General features: G+C 44.1%; 1 protein-coding gene across 1 annotated transcript in view; it reads left to right on the top strand.

The window, feature by feature from the left end:
* Window positions 1–21,988, top strand: part of LOC124024921 (otogelin-like) — a gene marked incomplete at both ends in the record, with an annotated part of 86,757 nt that extends 64,769 nt beyond the window's left edge. Inside the window, 16 exons of the mRNA XM_046338654.1 lie at window positions 1–1,223; window positions 1,409–1,478; window positions 1,941–2,282; window positions 2,370–2,449; window positions 3,130–3,307; window positions 3,654–3,802; window positions 4,199–4,288; window positions 6,438–6,624; window positions 9,390–9,610; window positions 9,895–10,033; window positions 10,318–10,506; window positions 11,597–11,806; window positions 16,432–16,536; window positions 21,355–21,456; window positions 21,674–21,772; window positions 21,948–21,988. The exon at window positions 1–1,223 is cut by the window's left edge and continues 78 nt beyond it. Of these exons, the coding sequence (XP_046194610.1) occupies window positions 1–1,223; window positions 1,409–1,478; window positions 1,941–2,282; window positions 2,370–2,449; window positions 3,130–3,307; window positions 3,654–3,802; window positions 4,199–4,288; window positions 6,438–6,624; window positions 9,390–9,610; window positions 9,895–10,033; window positions 10,318–10,506; window positions 11,597–11,806; window positions 16,432–16,536; window positions 21,355–21,456; window positions 21,674–21,772; window positions 21,948–21,988 (3,425 nt within the window). The remainder of the gene's footprint in view (window positions 1,224–1,408; window positions 1,479–1,940; window positions 2,283–2,369; window positions 2,450–3,129; window positions 3,308–3,653; window positions 3,803–4,198; window positions 4,289–6,437; window positions 6,625–9,389; window positions 9,611–9,894; window positions 10,034–10,317; window positions 10,507–11,596; window positions 11,807–16,431; window positions 16,537–21,354; window positions 21,457–21,673; window positions 21,773–21,947) is intronic.
* Window positions 21,989–23,090: the final 1,102 nt, after the last annotated feature.

Below are 23,090 nucleotides of genomic sequence, written 5' to 3'. Positions count from 1 at the left end.
CCCCGACCGTACGGACCACAACAACTCAACCCATCACAAAGGAAATCTCCAGCACGACCACCAAACCTCCAGACCTTCTGGTAACGACCACAGAGTCGCCCCAGATCACCTTCACCTCTCCTTCCATCTCCACCACAACAGAAGCAGTGGTCCCAACAGCAACCACATTACCTGTATCACCGGTGTCACACACAGAGACCACCACGACCACCTTCACCTCTCCTTCCATCTCCACCACAACAGAAGCAGTGGTTCCAACCACAACCACATTACCTGTATCAACGGTGTCACACACAGAGACCACCACGACCGTGCCAGGTCCACCAGTGGCTGTAGGGGCCGTAACGACCCAGCCCCCCACCACACTGAAGACCACGAAGCCTTGGAGGCCCCCCCACAGCGAAACCTCCACCACTCCTTCTAGCCTTGTCTCTAGCACAGAGAGGGTGACCACACCGGAGGTCCCAGTGAAACCTGCGGTCAGCACAGAAGTAGACGTCTCTCCACACCAAGTCTTCTCCACTACCACCACTGACGCACTTCACCACTTTGCTTCATCTACAGCGCCAGGCGTCACCACCACAACCTCAGTTACCATGACGACCACTGCCAAAACCGCCACAGCTCCGCCCGAGACTTCAACCGGCGCAGTTTCAACCTCCAGGACGGAGAGACCTGCTGCAACACCCGAAGGCCCTGCCGTGCCTGGTGTACCTGGGGAACCAGCATTATCTCTCACCACAATGGTCCCCATGACAACTGTCCCACCTTTACCTGGTATCCATACGACCACCATCACACCTTTACCTGGTGTCCATACGACCACCATCACACCTTTACCTGGTGTCCCAGTGACCACTATCCCACCTTTACCTGGTGTCCCAGTGACCACTGTCCCACCTTTACCTGGTGTCCATACGACCACCATCACACCTTTACCTGGTGTCCCAGTGACCACTGTCCCACCTTTACCTGGTATCCCAGTGACCACTGTCCCACCTTTACCTGGTGTCCCAGTGACCACTGTCCCACCTTTACCTGGTGTCCCAGTGACCACTGTCCCACCTTTACCTGGTGTCCCAGTGACCACTGTCCCACCTTTACCTGGTGTCCCAGTGACCACTGTCCCACCTTTACCTGGTGTCCCAGTGACCACTGCCATCAGCCCAGTGACCATCAGACCTCTAACAGAGACTACTAGCGTTCCTCCTGATACAGGAAGGGTAGAAGTATTGTCTACTACTTCCACAACAACTACACAAGAACCAACTTCTTCCTGGTCTGGTCCAGTCACCACAACCAGCTCCTCCACCTCCACCACGTCAGTCCCCAAACCCACTAGACACCCAGAGAGAGTCACTACCAGAGTGGTTCCTACTTCTAAAGTGGTCTCCAAGACCACCCACAGACCAATGACAACAACACGCAGGACGACAACAGGCAGGGTTCCCGTGACGACGTCCAGAACTGCCACAACGGTGAGGTCCACCACCAGACCGAGCACTGTTAGGGCAACTGTAGATACAAGAACTCTGGGAGTTCCAGGGGTTCCGACAGCGACGACCAGACCCGGTCCTCCTATGGTCGCTCCTCCTGGCCTGGTCACAGCTACCATCTCAGAGGTTGTTCCAACCACGACCGCTCGTACCACGACCAAACCAGTCACCACTGCCAGAACCACAGAATCTACCGCCGTCCCCACAGGACCCACTGGCACGACCACATCCGCTTCTGTTTCCGTTCCCAGCCTGACCACGGTCACAGAATCTACCGCCGTCCCCACAGGACCCACAGGAGCGACCGCAGAACCATCCACATCCACCACTACTACACCAGAAGGAATAGTACCATCCACCACTAGAGAGACAGGGGATACTCCAGCATTCACAGAGAGCACAACCAGAATGACTCCTTCGCCTGACCTGCTGACCTCTACAGAGGTCGCAGCCACTCCAGGGGTCACGCCAAAGGTCACACCAGATGTGACAGCAGCTCCCTCAGTCCCCGCCTTGCCCCCCACGGCCACCCCAACCTCCACCCCAGAGCCAGAGAGGGTGGACGGAGTAGACTCCACTACACCAAAGACTCCATCACCATCACCTGTGTCTCCGTACACCACATCAGAGACAACCGCGTCACCATCACCTGTGTCGCCGTACACCACATCAGAGACAACCGCGTCACCATCGGTAGTATCGCCATATATCACGACAGAGACAACCGCGTCACCATCGGTAGTATCGCCATATACCACGACAGAGCGTGTTGGAACTACGGCAGAGGTTACTACATCCATGGCAGTGTCCTCAACTAGGATGTGTACTGTGAGTAGACCAAGTCCTATCTCCTTTCCTCTCTTCTCCATGTAGGCTCAATGCGGCTCAATGGGACTCAATGTAGGCTCAATGGGGCCTCAATGGAGCTCAATGTATGCTCCATGGGGCTCAATGTAGGCTCCATGGGACTCCTGAGTGGCGCAGCGGTCTAAGGCACTGCATCTCAGTGCTTTAGGCATTACTACAGACACCCTGGTTACGAATCCAAGCTGTATCACAACCGGCAATGATTGGGAGTCTCATAGGGCGATGCACAATTGGCCCAGCGTTGTCCGGGTTTGGCCGTCATTGTAAATAAGAATTTGTTCTTAACTGACTTGCCTAGTTAAATAAAGGTTAAATCAATACATATATATATATTTTATTTTACTAGGCAAATTCTTATTTTCAATGATGGCCTAGGAACAGTGGGTTAACTGCCTGTTCAGGGGCAGAACGACAGATTTGTACCTTGTCAGCTCGGGGATTTGAACTTGCAACCTTTCGGTTACTAGTCCAACGCTCTAACCACTAGGCTACCCTGCCGCTATCTGAAAAGTCCAGGCCTCTCTGTAGGCTCAGTCGTCTCAGCCTATTACCTTATTTACTAACGCTCTGTAGTCTAGCTATTGTGCATACGTGGTTTCTCTCATCAATGGTTTCTCTCATCAATGGTTTCTCTCATCAATGGTTTCTCTCATCAATGGTTTCTCTCATCAATGTCTTCATCTAATCTTTGTTTTCAATTAGGAAACTCGATAACACATGTTGTTCAATCTGTCCAGGTAGTAACTGTTGTTCTTCCCTGTCTCAGCCTCCCTATTCAGAGATCATAGATGAGTGTACCAAGTTCCTGTGTGTGAGCGGCCAGCTGGTCCGATTCAACATGTCCCAGAACTGTCTGTATAACTCCACCCCTCCTAACTGCGGTCTGCTTGGCTTCGCCATCCTGGTCAACGGGGACAAGTGCTGCCCGCAGTGGGACTGCCCATGTGAGGACAACTGCTAGCCAACACACGTTCACAGTAGTAGACACACACTCCAATGGAGGCTGGTGCGAGGATCTATAGGAGGATGGGCTCGTTGTAATGGCTGGAATGGAATAAAAGGAAGGTTGTTTCCATATGTTTGATGTGTTTGATAACTTTCCATTTATTTCACTCCAACCATTAAAATTAGCCCGTCCTCCTATTGCTCCCCCACCAGCCTCCACTGACGCACACACACACACACACACACCCACACACACACACACCCACACACACACACACCCTCCCCGTCAGGCGTTTCTCAGTCATAATGTCCTGTTTCTTGCCGGTGTTGTCCTGTCTCCTCCAGGTCGCTGCTCAGTGTTCCCTGACCTGAACGTGATCACGTTTGATGGTAACAGCGTGGCCATCTACAAGGCTACCTCCTACATTGTGACCCAGCTGCCCAGCGAGACCGTCAGTATTGTGGTCCAGGAATGCCCCGCTGACTCAGACACGGTGAGGATGAGGGTACATTAGGTCATTGTAACACTTGTGCCCCCAAAATGGCCGCCTCAGAGAAAGTGAGGCCATTGTGAAGCTATAGAATTTACAGTAGGTAACTGACACACCGGTGTCCCCAAAATGGCCTCCTCAGACACAGTGAGGCCCTATACTGTAGCTACAGTACCTTTGCAGAAAGTAGTTCAGTGGCGATAATCAATAATGGTGATATGGTGATAAAGGACATCCTTGTCTTACACCCCTATATAAAATTCTCAGGAAATTATCATTATTCATTCACATGTCGAGTAGTTGTATATGACTTTAATCCCTTTTATTAGAGATTCTTAGCCTTTGTAAATAAAATAAAAAAGTAATATGCAATATTTATTTTTCTGTTTCCATCCGAAGCTGCTGTGGAATTTCACCAACCTGTGTCTAGTGGTTTTGAACATTACCCACAAGTCCAACCACCTGGTCATCAACAGACTGCAGAGGAGGGTCAGTCTGTTCCTTCGTCTCTTCTTCATCTCTTCCTATCACTTCTTCATATCTTTCTATCTCTTCATCTCTTCCTCATTTCTTCCTATCTCTTCTTCATCTCTTCTTCATATCTTCCTCATCTCTTCCTATCTCTTCTTCATTTCTTCTTCATATCTTCTTCATCTCTTCCTATCTCTTCTTCATCTCTTCTTCATATCTTCCTCATCTCTTCTTCATCTCTTCTTCATCTCTTCCTATCTCTTATTCATCTCTTCTTCATATCCTCCTCATCTCTTCCTATCTCTTCTTCATCTCTTCTTCATCTCTTCCTATCTCTTCTTCATTTCTTCTTCATCTCTTCTTCATCTCTTCCTATCTCTTCTTCATATCTTCTTCATCTCTTCTTCATCTCTTCCTAATCTCTTCTTCATCTCTTCTTCATCTCTTCCTATCTCTTCTTCATCTCTTCTTCATCTCTTCCTATCTCCTCTTCATATCTTCCTCATCTCTTCTTCATTTCTTCTTCATCTCTTCCCATCTCTTCTTCATCTCTTCCTCATCTCTTCCTATCTCTTCTTCATCTCTTCCTATCTCTTCTTCATCTCTTCCTCATCTCTTCCTATCTCTTCTTCATCTCTTCCCATCTCTTCTTCATCTCTTCCTCATCTCTTCCTATCTCTTCTTCATCTCTTCCCATCTCTTCTTCATCTCTTCTTCATCTCTTCCCATCTCTTCTTCATCTCTTCCCATCTCTTCCCATCTCTTCTTCATCTCTTCCTCATCTCTTCTTCATCTCTTCCTATCTCTTCCCATCTCTTCCTATCTCTTCCCATCTCTTCTTCATCTCTTCCTATCTCTTCTTCATCTCTTCCCATCTCTTCTTCATCTCTTCCTATCTCTTCCCATCTCTTCTTCATCTCTTCTTCATCTCTTCCTATCTCTTCTTCATCTCTTCCCATCTCTTCTTCATCTCTTCTTCATCTCTTCCCATCTCTTCTTCATCTCTTCCCATCTCTTCTTCATCTCTTCCCATCTCTTCTTCATCTCTTCCTCATCTCTTCTTCATCTCTTCCCATCTCTTCTTCATCTCTTCCTCATCTCTTCTTCATCTCTTCCCATCTCTTCTTCATCTCTTCCTCATCTCTTCTTCATCTCTTCCCATCTCTTCTTCATCTCTTCTTCATCTCTTCCCATCTCTTCTTCATCTCTTCCCATCTCTTCTTCATCTCTTCCCATCTCTTCTTCATCTCTTCCCATCTCTTCTTCATCTCTTCCCATCTCTTCTTCATCTCTTCTTCATCTCTTCCTATCTCTTCTTCATCTCTTCCCATCTCTTCTTCATCTCTTCTTCATCTCTTCCCATCTCTTCTTCATCTCTTCCCATCTCTTCTTCATCTCTTCCCATCTCTTCCTCATCTCTTCTTCATCTCTTCCCATCTCTTCTTCATCTCTTCTTCATCTCTTTCCATCTCTTCTTCATCTCTTCCCATCTCTTCTTCATCTCTTCCCATCTCTTCTTCATCTCTTCCCATCTCTTCTTCATCTCTTCCTCATCTCTTCTTCATCTCTTCCCATCTCTTCTTCATCTCTTCCCATCTCTTCTTCATCTCTTCCTATCTCTTCTTCATCTCTTCCCATCTCTTCTTCATCTCTTCCCATCTCTTCTTCATCTCTTCCTATCTCTTATTCATCTCCTCTTCATCTCTTCCCATCTCTGCTTCATCTCTTCCTAATCTATCCCTATATCTTCCTAATTTCTTCCTAATCTCTTCTTCATTTCTTCCTAATCTCTTCTTCATCTCTTCTTCATCTCTTCCTAATCTCTTCTTCATCTCTTCTTCATCTCTTCCTAATCTCTTCTTCATCTCTTCTTCATTTCTTCCTAATCTCTTCTTCATCTCTTCTTCATCTCTTCCTAATCTCTTCTTCATCTCTTCCTATCTCTTATTCATCTTTCCCATCTCTCTTTCTAACTAGACCTTTATTCACCAATTTGACTACGGACAGAATCAAAGTCAATGTCAAGTAGAAATAGTTCCTAGACCTAAAAAGTGATGAGATGTTAATTAACTTGCCATACACACAGTAGTATTTGTAGGCCTATCTATATTAGAAATACAGTACCCCTCAACATATAGGATTTTGACACCTCTTTTCTCTCTGTCAGCTATATGTGAACTCGAGGTACGCCAAGCCGAGGTTCAAGAAGTTTGGCTTTGAGATCCTGGATACCGGCAACATGTATCTGATCCGTACGCCAGCGGGCCTGAAGCTGCAGTGGTTCCACAGCACGGGCATGTTGGTCATCGAGACAGAGAGCTACAACAGCAAACTGCCCACCATGGGCCTCTGTGGTATGTTGTGTAGTTAGAACTTATGAGGACGCTGGAATGTGGTTTACCAGGACACTGATATTTGGTTTACCAGGACACTGGCATGTGGTTTACCAGGACACTGGCATGTGGTTTACCAAGACACTGGCATGTGGTTTACCAGGACACTGGGATGTGGCTTACCAGGATGCTGGTATGTGATTTACCAGGACACTAGTATGTGGTTTACCAGGACACTGGTATGTGGTTTACCAGGACACTGGCATGTGGTTTACCAAGACACTGGCATGTGGCTTACCAGGACACTGATATTTGGTTTACCAGGACACTGGCATGTGGTTTACCAGGACACTGGCATGTGGTTTACCAGGACGCTGGGATGTGGCTTACCAGGATGCTGGTATGTGATTTACCAGGACACTAGTATGTGGTTTACCAGGACACTGGTATGTGGTTTACCAAGACACTGGCATGTGGCTTACCAGGATACTGGCATGTGGTTTACCAGGACACTGGCATGTGGTTTACCAGGACACTGATATTTGGTTTGCCAGGAAACTAGTATGTGGTTTACCAGGACACTGATATTTGGTTTACCAGGAAACTAGTATGTGGTTTACCAGGACATTGGCATGTGGTTTACCAGGACACCAGTATGTGGTTTACCAGGACAATGATATGTGGTTTACCTGGACACTAGTTTGTGGTTTACCAGGACACTAGTATGTGGTTTACCAGGACACTGGTATCTGGCTTACCAGAACACTGACATTTGGTTTACCAGGACACTAGTAATTGGTTTACCAGGACACTGGTATGTGATTTACCAGGACACTGATATCTGGTTTATCAGGACACTAGTATGTGGTTTACCAGGACACTGGCATGTGGTTTACCAGGACACTGGCATGTGGTTTACCAGGACACCGGTATGTGGTTTACCAGGACACTGATATTTGGTTTACCAGGACACTGGCATGTGGTTTACCAGGACACTGGCATGTGGTTTACCAGGACACTGGCATGTGGTTTACCAGGACACTGGCATGTGGTTTACCAGGACAATGCCATTTGGTTTACCAGGACAATGGCATTTGGTTTACCAGGACACTGGCATGTGGTTTACCAGGACAATGCCATTTGGTTTACCAGAACAATGACATGTGGCTTACCAGGACAATGGCATCCATTTGAAGTGGAGTGGTATGGAGGCTGGTTGTAGTGTGCTTCCCAAGTGGGACCCTATTCCCTATTTATACCACTCCTTTTGCCCTGGCCATGGGGTCAAAGGTTGTGCACTAGGGATAGGGTGCCATTTGGCACATACCATAGGACCTCACCTGCTATAGCCATTCAGGTTGAGTAGGGGCCATAGATTGAGTAGGAGCCATAGATTGAGAAGGAGCCATAGATTGAGTAGTGGCCATAGATTGAGTAGTGGCCATAGATTGAGTAGGAGCCATAGATTGAGTAGGAGCCATAGATTGAGTAGGAGCCATAGATTGAGTAGGAGCCATAGATTGAGAAGGAGCCATAGATTGAGTAGTGGCCATAGATTGAGTAGGAGCCATAGATTGTGTAGGAGCCATAGATTGTGTAGGAGCCATAGATTGAGTAGGAGCCATAGATTGAGTAGGAGCCATATATTGAGTAGGAGCCATAGATTGAGTAAATGCCACAGATTGAGTAGGGACCATATATTGTGTTGGGGCCATATATTGAGAAGGAGGCATATATAGAGTAAGTGCCATAGATTGAGTAGGGACCATAGATTGTGTAGGGGCCAAAGATTGAGAAGGAGGCATAGATAGAGTAAGTGACATAGATTGAGTAGGGACCATAGATTGTGTAGGGGCCATAGATTGAGTTGGGGCCATAGATTGAGGAGGCATAGATAGAGTAAGTGCCATAGATTGAGTAGGGACCATAGCTTGTGTAGGGGCCATAGATTGAGTAGGGGCCATAGATTGAGTAGGGGCCATAGATTGTGTAGGGGCCACAGATTGAGTAGGGGCCATAGATTGTGTAGGGGCCATAGATTGAGTAGGGCCACAGATTGAGTTGGGGCTATAGATTGAGAAGGAGCCATAGATTGAGTTGGAGCCAAAGATTTAGAAGGAGCCATAGATAGAGTAAGTGCCATAGATTGTGTAGGGGCCATAGATTGAGTTGGGGCCATAGATTGAGAAGGAGCCATAGATTGAGTAGGGGCCATAGACTGAGAAGGAGCCATAGATTGAGTAAGGGCCATAGATTGTGTAGGGGCCATAGATTGAGAAGGCCCATAGATTGAGTAGGGGCCATAGATTGTGTAGGGGCCACAGATTGAGTAGGGGCCATAGATTGCGTAGGGGCCACAGATTGAGTAGGGGCCATAGGTTAAAGGCCACATATTGAGTAGGGTCCCTGAGATGTTGTACATGTTTCGTAGGTGAACGTGCCATTCCTGAAATAATAACGCTGTTTCATCTGGCCATGGCCTTGCCCCCGACGCATGCTCTCTCTCACTCTTTCTCTCTCGCCTCTCCCCCTCTGTTCCCCTCTTCCGATCACCTCTCTCTCTCTCTCTCTCATGTCTCTCTCATGTCTCTCTCTCATGTCTCTCTCTCTCATGTCTCTCTCTCTCTCTCTCTCTGTCTCTCTCTCTCTCTCTCTCTCTCTCTCTCTCTCTCTCTCTCTCTCTGTCTCTCTCTCTCTCTCTCTCTCTCTCTCTCTCTCTCTCTCTCTCTCTCTCTCTCTCTCTCTCTCTCTCTCTCTCTCTCTCCCTCCCCCTACTTCCCCCCCAGGCTGCTGTGATGGTAACCCGGCCAACGACCTGATGCTGTCGAATGGGACGACAGTCGGGGAGAGCGAGGACCCGGCGGTGTTCATCGACAGCTGGCAGGTCCCCAACACCACTAGTTACATCAGCCACAGCCGGCGCAGAGAAGTCAACTGTTCCACCAGCGACTGTTCCCAGTGTATGACCATGCTGCGAAACACCTCCTTCAGCCCCTGCCATGCTTTTGTAGGTTCCCTGCTTCCTCTCTCTCTCTCCCTCGTCGTACAGTACCCTCCCATCCCAATACAGTACCCTCCCATCCCAATACAGTACCCTCCCATCCCAATACAGTACCCTCCCATCCCAATACAGTACCCTCCCATCCCAATACAGTACCCTCCCATCCCAATACAGTCCCCTCCCATCCTAATACAGTACACTCCCATCCCAATACAGCACTGTAGATGTGTTGAGGACATAAAACAGACGATTGAAGAAAACGTTGTTGTATTTCTTGTAATGTCCCGCAGGTTCCTCCCAGTACGTTCTGTGAGGTGTGGGTACGTGACGCGGAGTACGTCAACAACCCGTGTGTAGCGTTGGCTGCCTACGTGGCATCTTGTCACAAGTTCAACGTCTGCATGGAGTGGAGGAGCCCAGACTACTGTCGTAAGGACTGGCTTCCTTCTACTGCACTGGCTGTTTAACATGGCTTCCAAAGCACAGTCAGACACATGAAGCCTTACACAATACACTATAATGTTATAACATCAGTCAATACACTATAATGTTATAACATCAGTCAATACACTATAATGTTATAACATCAGTCAATACACTATAATGTTATAAAGACAAAGTTCTGCATCATGAACATAAGAATATTGAATGTCGCCTGATAATGTTTATGAACAGTTTAAAACAGTGTCTGTCTCACCTCTCTCCTCTCCCAGCCTTCATGTGTCCAGACCGACTGCGTTACCAGGCCTGTCTGTCTACCTGTACAGCCCAGTCCTGCTCCAACCACGACTTTGACCACCACCCTGAGCAGTGTACAGGCCTGACAGAGGGATGTGTTTGTCCTGAGGGCACTCTGCTCCATCGACCCTACTCTGCCCTCTGCATCCCCCCTGAGAAGTGTGGTAAGCCTTCACTGATCAACCCTCCGCCATCACACACACAATCAAATGAACACCGATCAACCCTCCGCCATCACACACACAATCAAATGAACACTGATCAACCCTCCGCCATCACACACACAATCAAATAAACACTGATCAAATCTCCGCCATCACACACACAATCAAATAAACACTGATCAACCCTCCGCCATCACACACACAATCAAATGAACACTGGTCAACCCTCCGCCATCACACACACAATCAAATAAACACTGATCAACCCTCCGCCATCACACACACAATCAAATGAACACTGATCAACCCTCCGCCATCACACACACATTCAAATAAACACTGATCAATCCTCCGCCATCACACACACAATCAAATAAACACTGGTCAACCCTCCGCCATCACACACACAATCAAATGAACACTGATCAACCCTCCGCCATCACACACACATTCAAATAAACACTGATCAATCCTCCGCCATCACACACACAATCAAATAAACACTGATCAACCCTCCGCCATCACACACACAATCAAATGAACACTGATCAACCCTCCGCCATCACACACACAATCAAATGAACACTGATCAACCCTCCGCCATCACACACACAATCAAATGAACACTGATCAACCCTCCGCCATCACACACACAATCAAATGAACACTGATCAACCCTCCGCCATTACACACACAATCAAATGAACACTGGTCAACCCTCCGCCATCACACACACAATCAAATGAACACTGATCAACCCTCCGCCATCACACACACAATCAAATGAACACTGGTCAACCCTCCGCCATCACACACACATTCAAATAAACACTGATCAACCCTCCGCCATCACACACACAATCAAATAAACACTGGTCAACATTCATATAATACAAAACACCCGGTCTGGTCTGGTCTGGTCTGGTCTGGTCTGGTCTGGTCTGGTCTGGTCCGGTCCGGTCCGGTCTAGTCTAGTCTAGTCTAGTCTGGTCTGGTCTGGTCTGGTCTGGTCTGGTCTGGTCTGGTCTGGTCTGGTCTGGTCTGGTCCGAGGTTTTGTTTTATCTGTGTGTGTGTGTGTGTGTCTCCCAGCCTGTACGGACAGTTCGGGTGTACCCCGTGCTCCTGGCGAGGTGTGGAAGGCGTCTAAAGATGGCTGCTGTATGTATCGCTGTGACAACGACAGTATCGTTCCCGTGGAGTATAACTGCTCTGCCGTGGCTCAGCCGCTCTGCCGCAGGGCCGGGGAAGTGGTCATCGGCCTGGCAGACGACACCTCCTGCTGCCCACAGAGAGCCTGCGGTAAGAAACTGGTACATTACTACAGTACACTGGGAAAATTCATTCATTCAAAATATAACATATACTTTTGGATATCGGGGAAAATGTATGGAGTAAAAAAGTACATAATTTTCCATAGGAAAGTATATATTTTTTATTTAACTAGGCAAGTCAGTTAAGAACAAATTCTTATTTACAATGACGGCCTACACCGGCCAAACCTGGGTCAAACCTGGGTCAAACCTGGGTCAAACCTGGGTCAAACCTGGGCCAAACCTGGGTCAAACCTGGGCCAAACCTGGGCCAAACCTGGGCCAAACCAGGGTCAAACCTGGGTCAAACCTGGGTCAATTGTACGCCGTCCTATGGGAATCCCAATTACGGCCGGTTGTGATACAGCCTGGATTCAAACCGGGGTGTCTGTAATGAGATGCAGTGCCTTAGACAGCCCCCCCACTCAGGAGCCAAAGTAAAAGTTGTAAAAAATATGAATAATAAAGCTAAGTACAGATAACCCCCCCCCCAAAAAAAACAACTTAAGTAGTACATTAAAGTATTTTTTACTTAAGTACTTTACACCAATGACTTGAACCAACTTAGCAAAGTCAGCTGCTGTCCTATGAAAGCCTGCTGTAACACTCTGTCACAAGTGGACCACTACTCAAAAAGAAGGAATCCGATGGCCCTGAAAACAATTGTGAAGGAACTTTAACGAGTTGAGAGCTCAACTCAATGTCAACAGGAACTTTAAAGAGTTGAGAGCTCAACTCAATGTCAACAGGAACTTTAAAGAGTTGAGAGCTCAACTCAATGTCAACAGGAACTTTAAAGAGTTGAGAGCTCAACTCAATGTCAACAGGAACTTGAGTTCCACTTGAACAATTTAGGAACGATGTTTAAGCGGCCATTATGTATTGTGATTGGTTTGTATTGATCTGATGGTGTCTGTCTGTCTGTCTGTCTGTCTGTCTGTCTGTCTGTCTGTCTGTCTGTCTGTCTGTCTGTCTGTCTGTCTGTCTGTCTGTCTGTCTGTCTGTCTGTCTGTCTGTCTGTCTGTCTGTCTGTCTGTCTCTCTGTCTCTCTGTCTCTCTGTCTCTCTGTCTCTCTGTCTCTCTGTCTCTCTGTCTCTCTGTCTGTCATCCAGTTTGTAACCAGACCCTGTGTGACATCTTCCCCCCGGAGTGTCAGTATGGAGAGAAGCTGGTGTCTTACTTCAGAGAGGAATCCTGCTGTCAGACTACGTCTGTGGTGAGGGGCTTCTCTTCTGTATAATCACCACCACTAGGCCATATGATGATACCAGACTACGTCTGTGGTGAGGGGCCTCTCTTCTGTATAATCACCACCACTAGGCCATATGATGATACTATGCTATATGATGATACCAGACTACGTCTGTGGTGAGGGGCCTCTCTTCTGTATAATCACCACCACTAGGCCATATGATGATACTATGCTATATGATGATACCAGACTACGTCTGTGGTGAGGGGCCTCTCTTCTGTATAATGACCACCACTAGGCCATATGATGATACTATGCTATATGATGATACCAGACTACGTCTGTGGTGAGGGGCCTCTCTTCTGTATAATGACCACCACTAGGCCATATGATGATACTATGCTATATGATGATACCAGACTACGTCTGTGGTGAGGGGCCTCTCTTCTGTATAATGACCACCACTAGGCCATATGATGATACTATGCTATATGATGATACTAAGCTATATTATGATACCAGACTACGTCTGTGGTGAGGGGCCTCTCTTCTGTATAATCACCACCACTAGGCCATATGATGATACTATGCTATATGATGATACTAAGCTATATGATGATACCAGACTACGTCTGTGGTGAGGGGGCCTCTCTTCTGTATAATCACCACCACTAGGCCATATGATGATACCAGGCTATATGATGATACCAGCCTACGTCTGTGGTGAGGGCCTCTCTTCTGTATAATCACCACCACTAGGCCATATGATGATACTATGCTATATGATGATACCAGACTACGTCTGTGGTGAGGGGGCCTCTCTTCTGTATAATCACCACCACTAGGCCATATGATGATACTATGCTATATGATGATACTAGGCTATATGATGATAACAGGCTATATGATGATTCCGGGCTATATTATGATACCAGGCTATATGATGATACTAAGCTACATTATGATAACAGGCTATATGATGATTCCGGGCTATATTATGATACCAGGCTATATGATGATACTAAGTCTTATGATGATACTATTCTATATGATGATACTATTCTATATGATGATACTATTCTATATGATACCAGGCTATATGATGATACTATTCTATATGATGATACTATTCTATATGATGATACTAGGCTATATGATGATACTATTATATATATGATGATACTATTCTATATGATGATACTAGGCTATATGATGATACTATTATATATATGATGATACTAGGATATATGATGATAACAGAATACATGATGATACCAGGCTATATGATGATACTATTCTATGTGATGATACTATTCTATATGATACCAGGCTATATGATGATACTATTCTATGTGATGATACTATTCTATATGATGATACCAGGCTATATGATGATACTATTCTATGTGATGATACTATTCTATATGATGATACCAGGCTATATGATGATACTATTCTATGTGATGATACTATTCTATATGATACCAGGCTATATGATGATACTATTCTATGTGATGATACTATTCTATATGATGATACCAGGCTATATGATGATACTATTCTATGTGATGATACTATTCTATATGATGATACCAGGCTATATGATGATACTATTCTATATGATGATACCAGGCTATATGATGATACTATTCTATATGATGATACCAGGCTATATGATGATACTATTCTATATGATGATACCAGGCTATATGATGATACTATTCTATGTGATGATACTATTCTATATGATGATACTATTCTATATGATGATACTATTCTATATGATGATACTATTCTATATGATGATACTATTCTATATGATGATACTATTCTATATGATGATACCAGACTGTATGATGATACCAGGCTATATGATGATACTAGGCTATATGATGATACTATTCTATATGATGATACTATTCTATATGATGATACTATTCTATATGATGATACTATTCTATATGATGATACCAGACTATATGATGATACCAGGCTATATGATGATACTATTCTATATGATGATACCAGGCTATATGATGATACCAGACTATATGATGATACTAGGCTATATGATGATACTATTCTATATGATGATACCAGGCTATATGATGATACCAGACTATATGATGATACCAGACTATTTGATGATACTATTCTATATGATGATACCAGACTATATGCTGATACTATTCTATATGATGATACCAGACTATATGCTGATACTATTCTATATGGTGATACTATTCTATATGATGATACTATTCAATGTGATGATAGTATTCTATATGATGATACCAGGCTATGTGATGATACCAGACTATATGCTGATACTATTCTATGTGATGATACTATTCTATATGATGATACTAGACTATATGATGATGCTAGGATATATGATCATACTATTCTATATGATGATACCAGACTATATGATGATACCAGACTATCTGATGATACCAGGCTATATGGTGATACTATTCTATGTGATGATACTATTCTATATGATGATACCAGGCTATATGATGATACTAGGCTATATGGTGATACTATTCTATGTGATGATACTATTCTATATGATGATACCAGACTATATGATGATACCAGACTATATGATGATACCAGGCTATATGATGATACTATTCTATATGATGATACCAGACTATATGATGATACCAGACTATATGCTGATACTATTCTATATGATGATACCAGACTATATGATGATACCAGACTATATGATGATACCAGGCTATATGGTGATACTATTCTATGTGATGATACTATTCTGTATGATGATACTATTCTATATGATGATACCAGACTATATGATGATACCAGGCTATATGATGATACCAGGCTATATGATGATACCAGGCTATATGATGATACCAGACTATATGATGATACCAGGCTATATGATGATACCAGGCTATATGATGATACCAGACTATATGATGATACCAGGCTATATGATGATACCAGACTATATGATGATACTATTCTATGTGATGATACTATTCTGTATGATGATACTATTCTATATGATGATACCAGGCTATATGATGATACCAGACTATATGCTGATACCAGGCTATATGATGATACCAGGCTATATGATGATACCAGACTATATGATGATACCAGGCTATATGATGATACCAGACTATATGATGATACTATTCTATGTGATGATACTATTCTGTATGATGATACTATTCTATATGATGATACCAGGCTATATGATGATACCAGACTATATGCTGATACTATTCTACATGATGATTCCAGGCTATATGATGATACTATTCTATATGATGATACCAGACTATATGATGATACCAGACTATATGATGATACCAGACTAAAATGTGTGTTGTGTGTGTATTTCTGTGTATTTCTGTGTGTGTGTGTGTTGTGTACAGAGTGTGACCCAGAGCGCTGTGAGTCAGACATCCCAGCTTGTAGAGAGGACCAGACCCTCATCGCCACCAGGGCTGATGGCAGCTGCTGCCTGGCACACATCTGTAGTGAGTCAACCACAACCATGACCACAACATAACCACAATATAACCACAACCATGACCACAATATAACCACAATATAACCACAACCATGACCACAATATAACCACAACCATGACCACAATATAACCACAATATAACCGCAACCATGACCACAATATAACCACAACCATGACCACAATATAACCACAACCATGACCACAACCATGACCACAACATAACCACAACCATGACCACAACATAACCACAACCATGACCACAACATAACCACAACCATGACCACAATATAACCACAACCATGACCACAATATAACCACAACCATGACCACAATATAACCACAACCATGACCACAATATAACCACAACCATGACCACAATATAACCACAACGCAACCATGACCACAACATAACCACAACCATGACCACAATATAACCACAATATAACCACAACCATGACCACAATATAACCACAACCATGACCACAATATAACCACAACCATGACCACAATATAACCACAACGCAACCATGACAGACCTGCATCATCCCACAACATAACCACAACCATGACCACAATATAACCACAACCATGAGCACAATATAACCACAACCATGACCACAATATAACCACAACCATGACCACAATATAACCACAATATAACCACAACATAACCACAATATAACCACAATATAACCACAATATAACCACAACCATGACCACAATATAACCACAATATAACCACAACAATGACCACAATATAACCACAATATAACCACAACCATGACCACAATATAACCACAATATAAACACAACCATGACCACAACATAACCACAATATAACCACAACGCAACCACACCACAACCACAACCAGGACCACAATATAACCACAACCATGACAGACCTGCATCATCCCACAACATAACCACAACCATGACCACAATATAACCACAACCATGACCGCAATATAACCACAACCATGACCACAATATAACCACAACACAACCATGACAGACCTGCATCATCCCACAATATAAACACAACACAACCACACCGCAACCACAACCATGACCACAATATAACCACAACCATGACCACAATATAACCACAACCATGACCACAATATAACCGCAACCATGACCACAATATAACCACAACCATGACCACAATATAACCACAACCATGACCACAATATAACCACAATATAACCACAACCATGACCACAATATAACCACAACATAACCACAACCATGACCACAATATAACCGCAACCATGACCACAATATAACCACAACCATGACCACAATATAACCACAACCATAACCACAATATAACCACAACCGCAATATAACCACAACCATGACCACAACATAACCACAACCATGACCACAACATAACCACAACCATGACCACAATATAACCACAACCATGACCACAATATAACCACAACCACAACCCACAACCATGACCACAATATAACCACAATATAACCGCAATATAACCACAATATAACCACAACCATGACCACAATATAACCACAATATAACCACAACATAACCACAACCATGACCACAATATAACCACAACCATGACCACAATATAACCACAACCATGACCACAATATAACCGCAACCATGATCACAATATAACCACAACCATGACCACAATATAACCACAACCATGACCACAATATAACCACAATATAACCACAACATAACCACAACATAACCACAACCATGACCACAATATAACCACAACCATGACCACAATATAACCACAACCATGACAACAATATAACCACAACTATGACCACAACATAACCACAACCATGACCACAACATAACCACAACCATGACCACAATATAACCACAACCATGACCACAACATAACCACAACATAACCACAATATAACCACAACCATGACCACAATATAACCACAATATAACTGCAATATAACCACAATATAACCACAACCATGACCACAATATAACCACAATATAACCACAATATAACCACAACCATGACCACAATATAACCACAACCATGACCACAACATAACCACAACATAACCACAATATAACCACAACCATGACCACAATATAACCACAATATAACTGCAATATAACCACAATATAACCACAACCATGACCACAATATAACCACAATATAACCACAATATAACCACAACCATGACTACAATATAACCACAATATAACCACAACATAACCACAACATAACCACAACCATGACCACAATATAACCACAACCATGACCACAATATAACCACAACCATGACCACAATATAACCACAACCATGACCACAATATAACCACAACCATGACCACAATATAACCACAACCATGACCACAATATAACCGCAACCATGACCACAATATAACCACAACCATGACCACAATATAACCACAACCATGACCACAATATAACCACAACCATGACCACAATATAACCACAACCATGACCACAATATAACCACAATATAACCACAACATAACCACAACCATGACCACAATATAACCACAACCATGACCACAATATAACCACAACCATGACCACAATATAACCACAATATAACCACAACCATGACCACAATATAACCACAACCATGACCACAACATAACCACAACCATGACCACAATATAACCACAACCATGACCACAATATAACCACAACCATGACCACAACATAACCACAACCATGACCACAATATAACCACAACCATGACCACAATATAACCACAACCATGACCACAATATAACCACAACCATGACCACAATATAACCACAACCATGACCACAATATAACCACAACGCAACCATGACAGACCTGCATCATCCCACAACATAACCACAACCATGACCACAACATAACCACAACCATGACCACAATATAACCACAACCATGACCACAATATAACCACAACCATGACCACAATATAACCACAACATAACCACAACCATGACCACAATATAACCACAACCATGACTACAATATAACCACAACGCAACCACAACCATGACCACAATATAACCACACCACAACCACAACCATGACCATAACCACAGCATAATTACAATTTAACCACAACCATGACAGACCAGCATCATCCCACAAACATAACCAGAATATAATTCTTCATCATGCCATTATACACATTGTTAAAGTTATGTGTTTTGCTGTCAAATTGTGGTGTCTCCTTTCTCCAGTGTGTTGATGTGTTTCCTTTCTCCAGTGTGTTGATGTGTCTCCTTTCTCCAGTGTGTTGATGTGTCTCCTTTCTCCAGTGTGTTGATGTGTCTCCTTTCTCCAGTGTGTTGATGTGTCTCCTTTCTCCAGTGTGTTGATGTGTCTCCTTTCTCCAGTGTGTTGATTTGTCTCCTTTCTCCAGTGTGTTGATTTGTCTCCTTTCTCCAGTGTGTTGATGTGTCTCCTTTCTCCAGTGTGTTGATGTGTCTCCTTTCTCCTGTGTTGATGTGTCTCCTTTCTCCAGTGTGTTGATGTGTCTCCTTTCTACAGTGTGTTGATGTGTCTTTCCTTTCTCCAGTGTGTTGTTGTGTCTCCTCTCTCCAGTGTGTTGTTGTGTCTCCTCTCTCCAGTGTGTTGATGTGTCTCCTTTCTCCAGTGTGTTGATGTGTCTCCTTTCTCCAGTGTGTTGATGTGTCTCCTTTCTCCAGTGTGTTGATGTGTCTCCTTTCTCCAGTGTGTTGATGTGTCTCCTTTCTCCAGTGTGTTGATGTCTCCTTTCTCCAGTGTGTTGATGTGTCTCCTTTCTCCAGTGTGTTGATGTGTCTCCTTTCTCCAGTGTGTTGATGTGTCTCCTTTCTCCAGTGTGTTGATGTGTCTCCTTTCTCCAGTGTGTTGATGTGTCTCCTTTCTCCAGTGTGTTGATGTGTCTCCTTTCTCCAGTGTGTTGATGTGTCTCCTTTCTCCAGTGTGTTGATGTGTCTCCTTTCTACAGTGTGTTGATGTGTCTCCTTTCTCCAGTGTGTTGTTGTGTCTCCTCTCTCCAGTGTGTTGATGTGTCTCCTTTCTCCAGTGTGTTGATGTGTCTCCTTTCTCCAGTGTGTTGATGTGTCTCCTTTCTCCAGTGTGTTGATGTGTCTCCTTTCTCCAGTGTGTTGATGTGTCTCCTTTCTCCAGTGTGTTGATGTCTCCTTTCTCCAGTGTGTTGATGTGTCTCCTTTCTCCAGTGTGTTGATGTGTCTCCTTTCTCCAGTGTGTTGATGTGTCTCCTTTCTCCAGTGTGTTGATGTGTCTCCTTTCTCCAGTGTGTTGATGTGTCTCCTTTCTCCAGTGTGTTGATGTGTCTCCTTTCTCCAGTGTGTTGATGTGTCTCCTTTCTCCAGTGTGTTGATGTGTCTCCTTTCTCCAGTGTGTTGATGTGTCTCCTTTCTCCAGTGTGTTGTTGTGTCTCCTTTCTCCAGTGTGTTGATGTGTCTCCTTTCTCCAGTGTGTTGATGTGTCTCCTTTCACCAGTGTGTTGATGTGTCTCCTTTCTCCAGTGTGTTGATGTGTCTCCTTTCTCCAGTGTGTTGATGTGTCTCCTTTCTCCAGTGTGTTGATGTCTCCTTTCTCCAGTGTGTTGATGTGTCTCCTTTCTCCAGTGTGTCGATGTGTCTCCTTTCTCCAGTGTGTTGATGTGTCTCCTTTCTCCAGTGTGTTGTGTCTCCTTTCTCCAGTGTGTTGATGTGTCTCCTTTCTCCAGTGTGTCGATGTGTCTCCTTTCTCCAGTGTGTTGATGTGTCTCCTTTCTCCAGTGTGTTGATGTGTCTCCTTTCTCCAGTGTGTTGATGTGTCTCCTTTCTCCAGTGTGTGGTTCCTGTTTGGAGGTGGTTCCAAACTGCCAGGATGGAGAGGTGTTGACGGTGGACGCCAACAGTACAGACCTCTGCTGTCCTGTCTACCACTGTGGTGAGTACAACACACACACACACACACACACACACACACACACACACACACACACACACACACACACACACACACACACACACACACACACACACACACACACACACACACACACACACACACACACACACACACACACACACACACACACACACACACACACACACACACACACACACCGTCACAGTGTCTCTGATTCCTGTGTGTGTGTGTGCAGTGTGTGAGCCGTACCGATGTCCTGAGTTGTCATGTCCCTTGGGGATGTCTGCTGTCACCGTGTCCCCTCCAGACCACTGCTGTCCCCTGCACACCTGCGGTAAAGTAGCTTCTTACACCATCACGTAATGGGGAACATGTCTCCTCCTCCATCACATTGCAACCTGTTAGCCTCCAGTTTAATCAGTCTAACTCTCATGTAGTTTATTCAGCACCCAATCCCATAAAAAAAAACACAAATTGAAATGTTATTTTTTGTTTCCCTGTTTTTCCAGAGTGTGCGTGTGACAAACTGTCGAAGCCAAAATGTGTTCTGGTAGGTTTCTGTATGATTCCACATGATAATGGATGTGTTTGTGTTATCTCTGTAATGGATGTGTTCATGTTATCTCTGTAGTGGATGTGTCCCTGTAATGGATGTGTTCGTGTTATCTCTGTGGAGGATGTGTTCGTGTTACCTCTGTAATTGATGTGTTCATGTTATCTCTGTAAAGAATGTGATCATGTTATCTCTGTAATTGATGTATTCATGTTATCTCTGTAGTGGATGTGTTTGTGTTATCTCTGTAATGGATGTGTTCGTGTTATCTCTGTAATGGATGTGTCTCTGTAGTGGATGTGTTCGTGTTACCTCTGTAATTGATGTGTTCGTGTTACCTCTGTAATTGATGTGTTCGTGTTATCTCTGTAATGGATGTGTTCGTGTTATCTCTGTAGTGGATGTGTTCATGTTATCTCTGTAGTGGATGTGTTTGTGTTATCTCTGTAATGGATGTGTCTTTGTAATGGGTGTGTTCGTGTTATCTCTGTAGTGGATGTGTTCGTGTTATCTCTGTAATGGATGTGTCCCTGTAGTGGATGTGTTTGTGTTATCTCTGTAGTGGATGTGTTTGTGTTACCTCTGTAGTGGATGTGTTCGTGTTATCTCTGTAATGGATGTGTCTCTGTAATGGATGTGTTCGTGTTACCTCTGTAGAGGATGTGTTCGTGTTATCTCTGTAGAGGATGTGTTCGTGTTATCTCTGTAGTGGATGTGTTTGTGTTATCTCTGTAATGGATGTGTCCCTGTAATGGGTGTGTTCGTGTTATCTCTGTAGAGGATGTGTTCGTACTATCTCTGTAATGGATGTGTCTCTGTAGTGGATGTGTTCGTGCTATCTCTGTAATGGATGTGTCTCTGTAATGGATGTGTCTCTGCAGTGGATGTGTTCGTGCTATCTCTGTAATGGATGTGTCTCTGTAGTGGATGTGTTCGTGCTATCTCTGTAATGGATGTGTTTGTGCTATCTCTGTAGAGGAGAGGTTTGTGTTATCTCTGTAGTGGATGTGTTTGTGTTATCTCTGTAATGGATGTGTCTCTGTAGTGGATGTGTTCGTGTTATCTCTGTAGTGGATGTGTTCGTGTTATCTCTATAGAG

Source organism: Oncorhynchus gorbuscha, unplaced genomic scaffold (assembly GCF_021184085.1).
Source record: "Oncorhynchus gorbuscha isolate QuinsamMale2020 ecotype Even-year unplaced genomic scaffold, OgorEven_v1.0 Un_scaffold_2076, whole genome shotgun sequence".
Classification (NCBI taxonomy): domain Eukaryota; kingdom Metazoa; phylum Chordata; class Actinopteri; order Salmoniformes; family Salmonidae; genus Oncorhynchus; species Oncorhynchus gorbuscha.
This window is presented reverse-complemented; position numbering and strand designations above follow the sequence as displayed.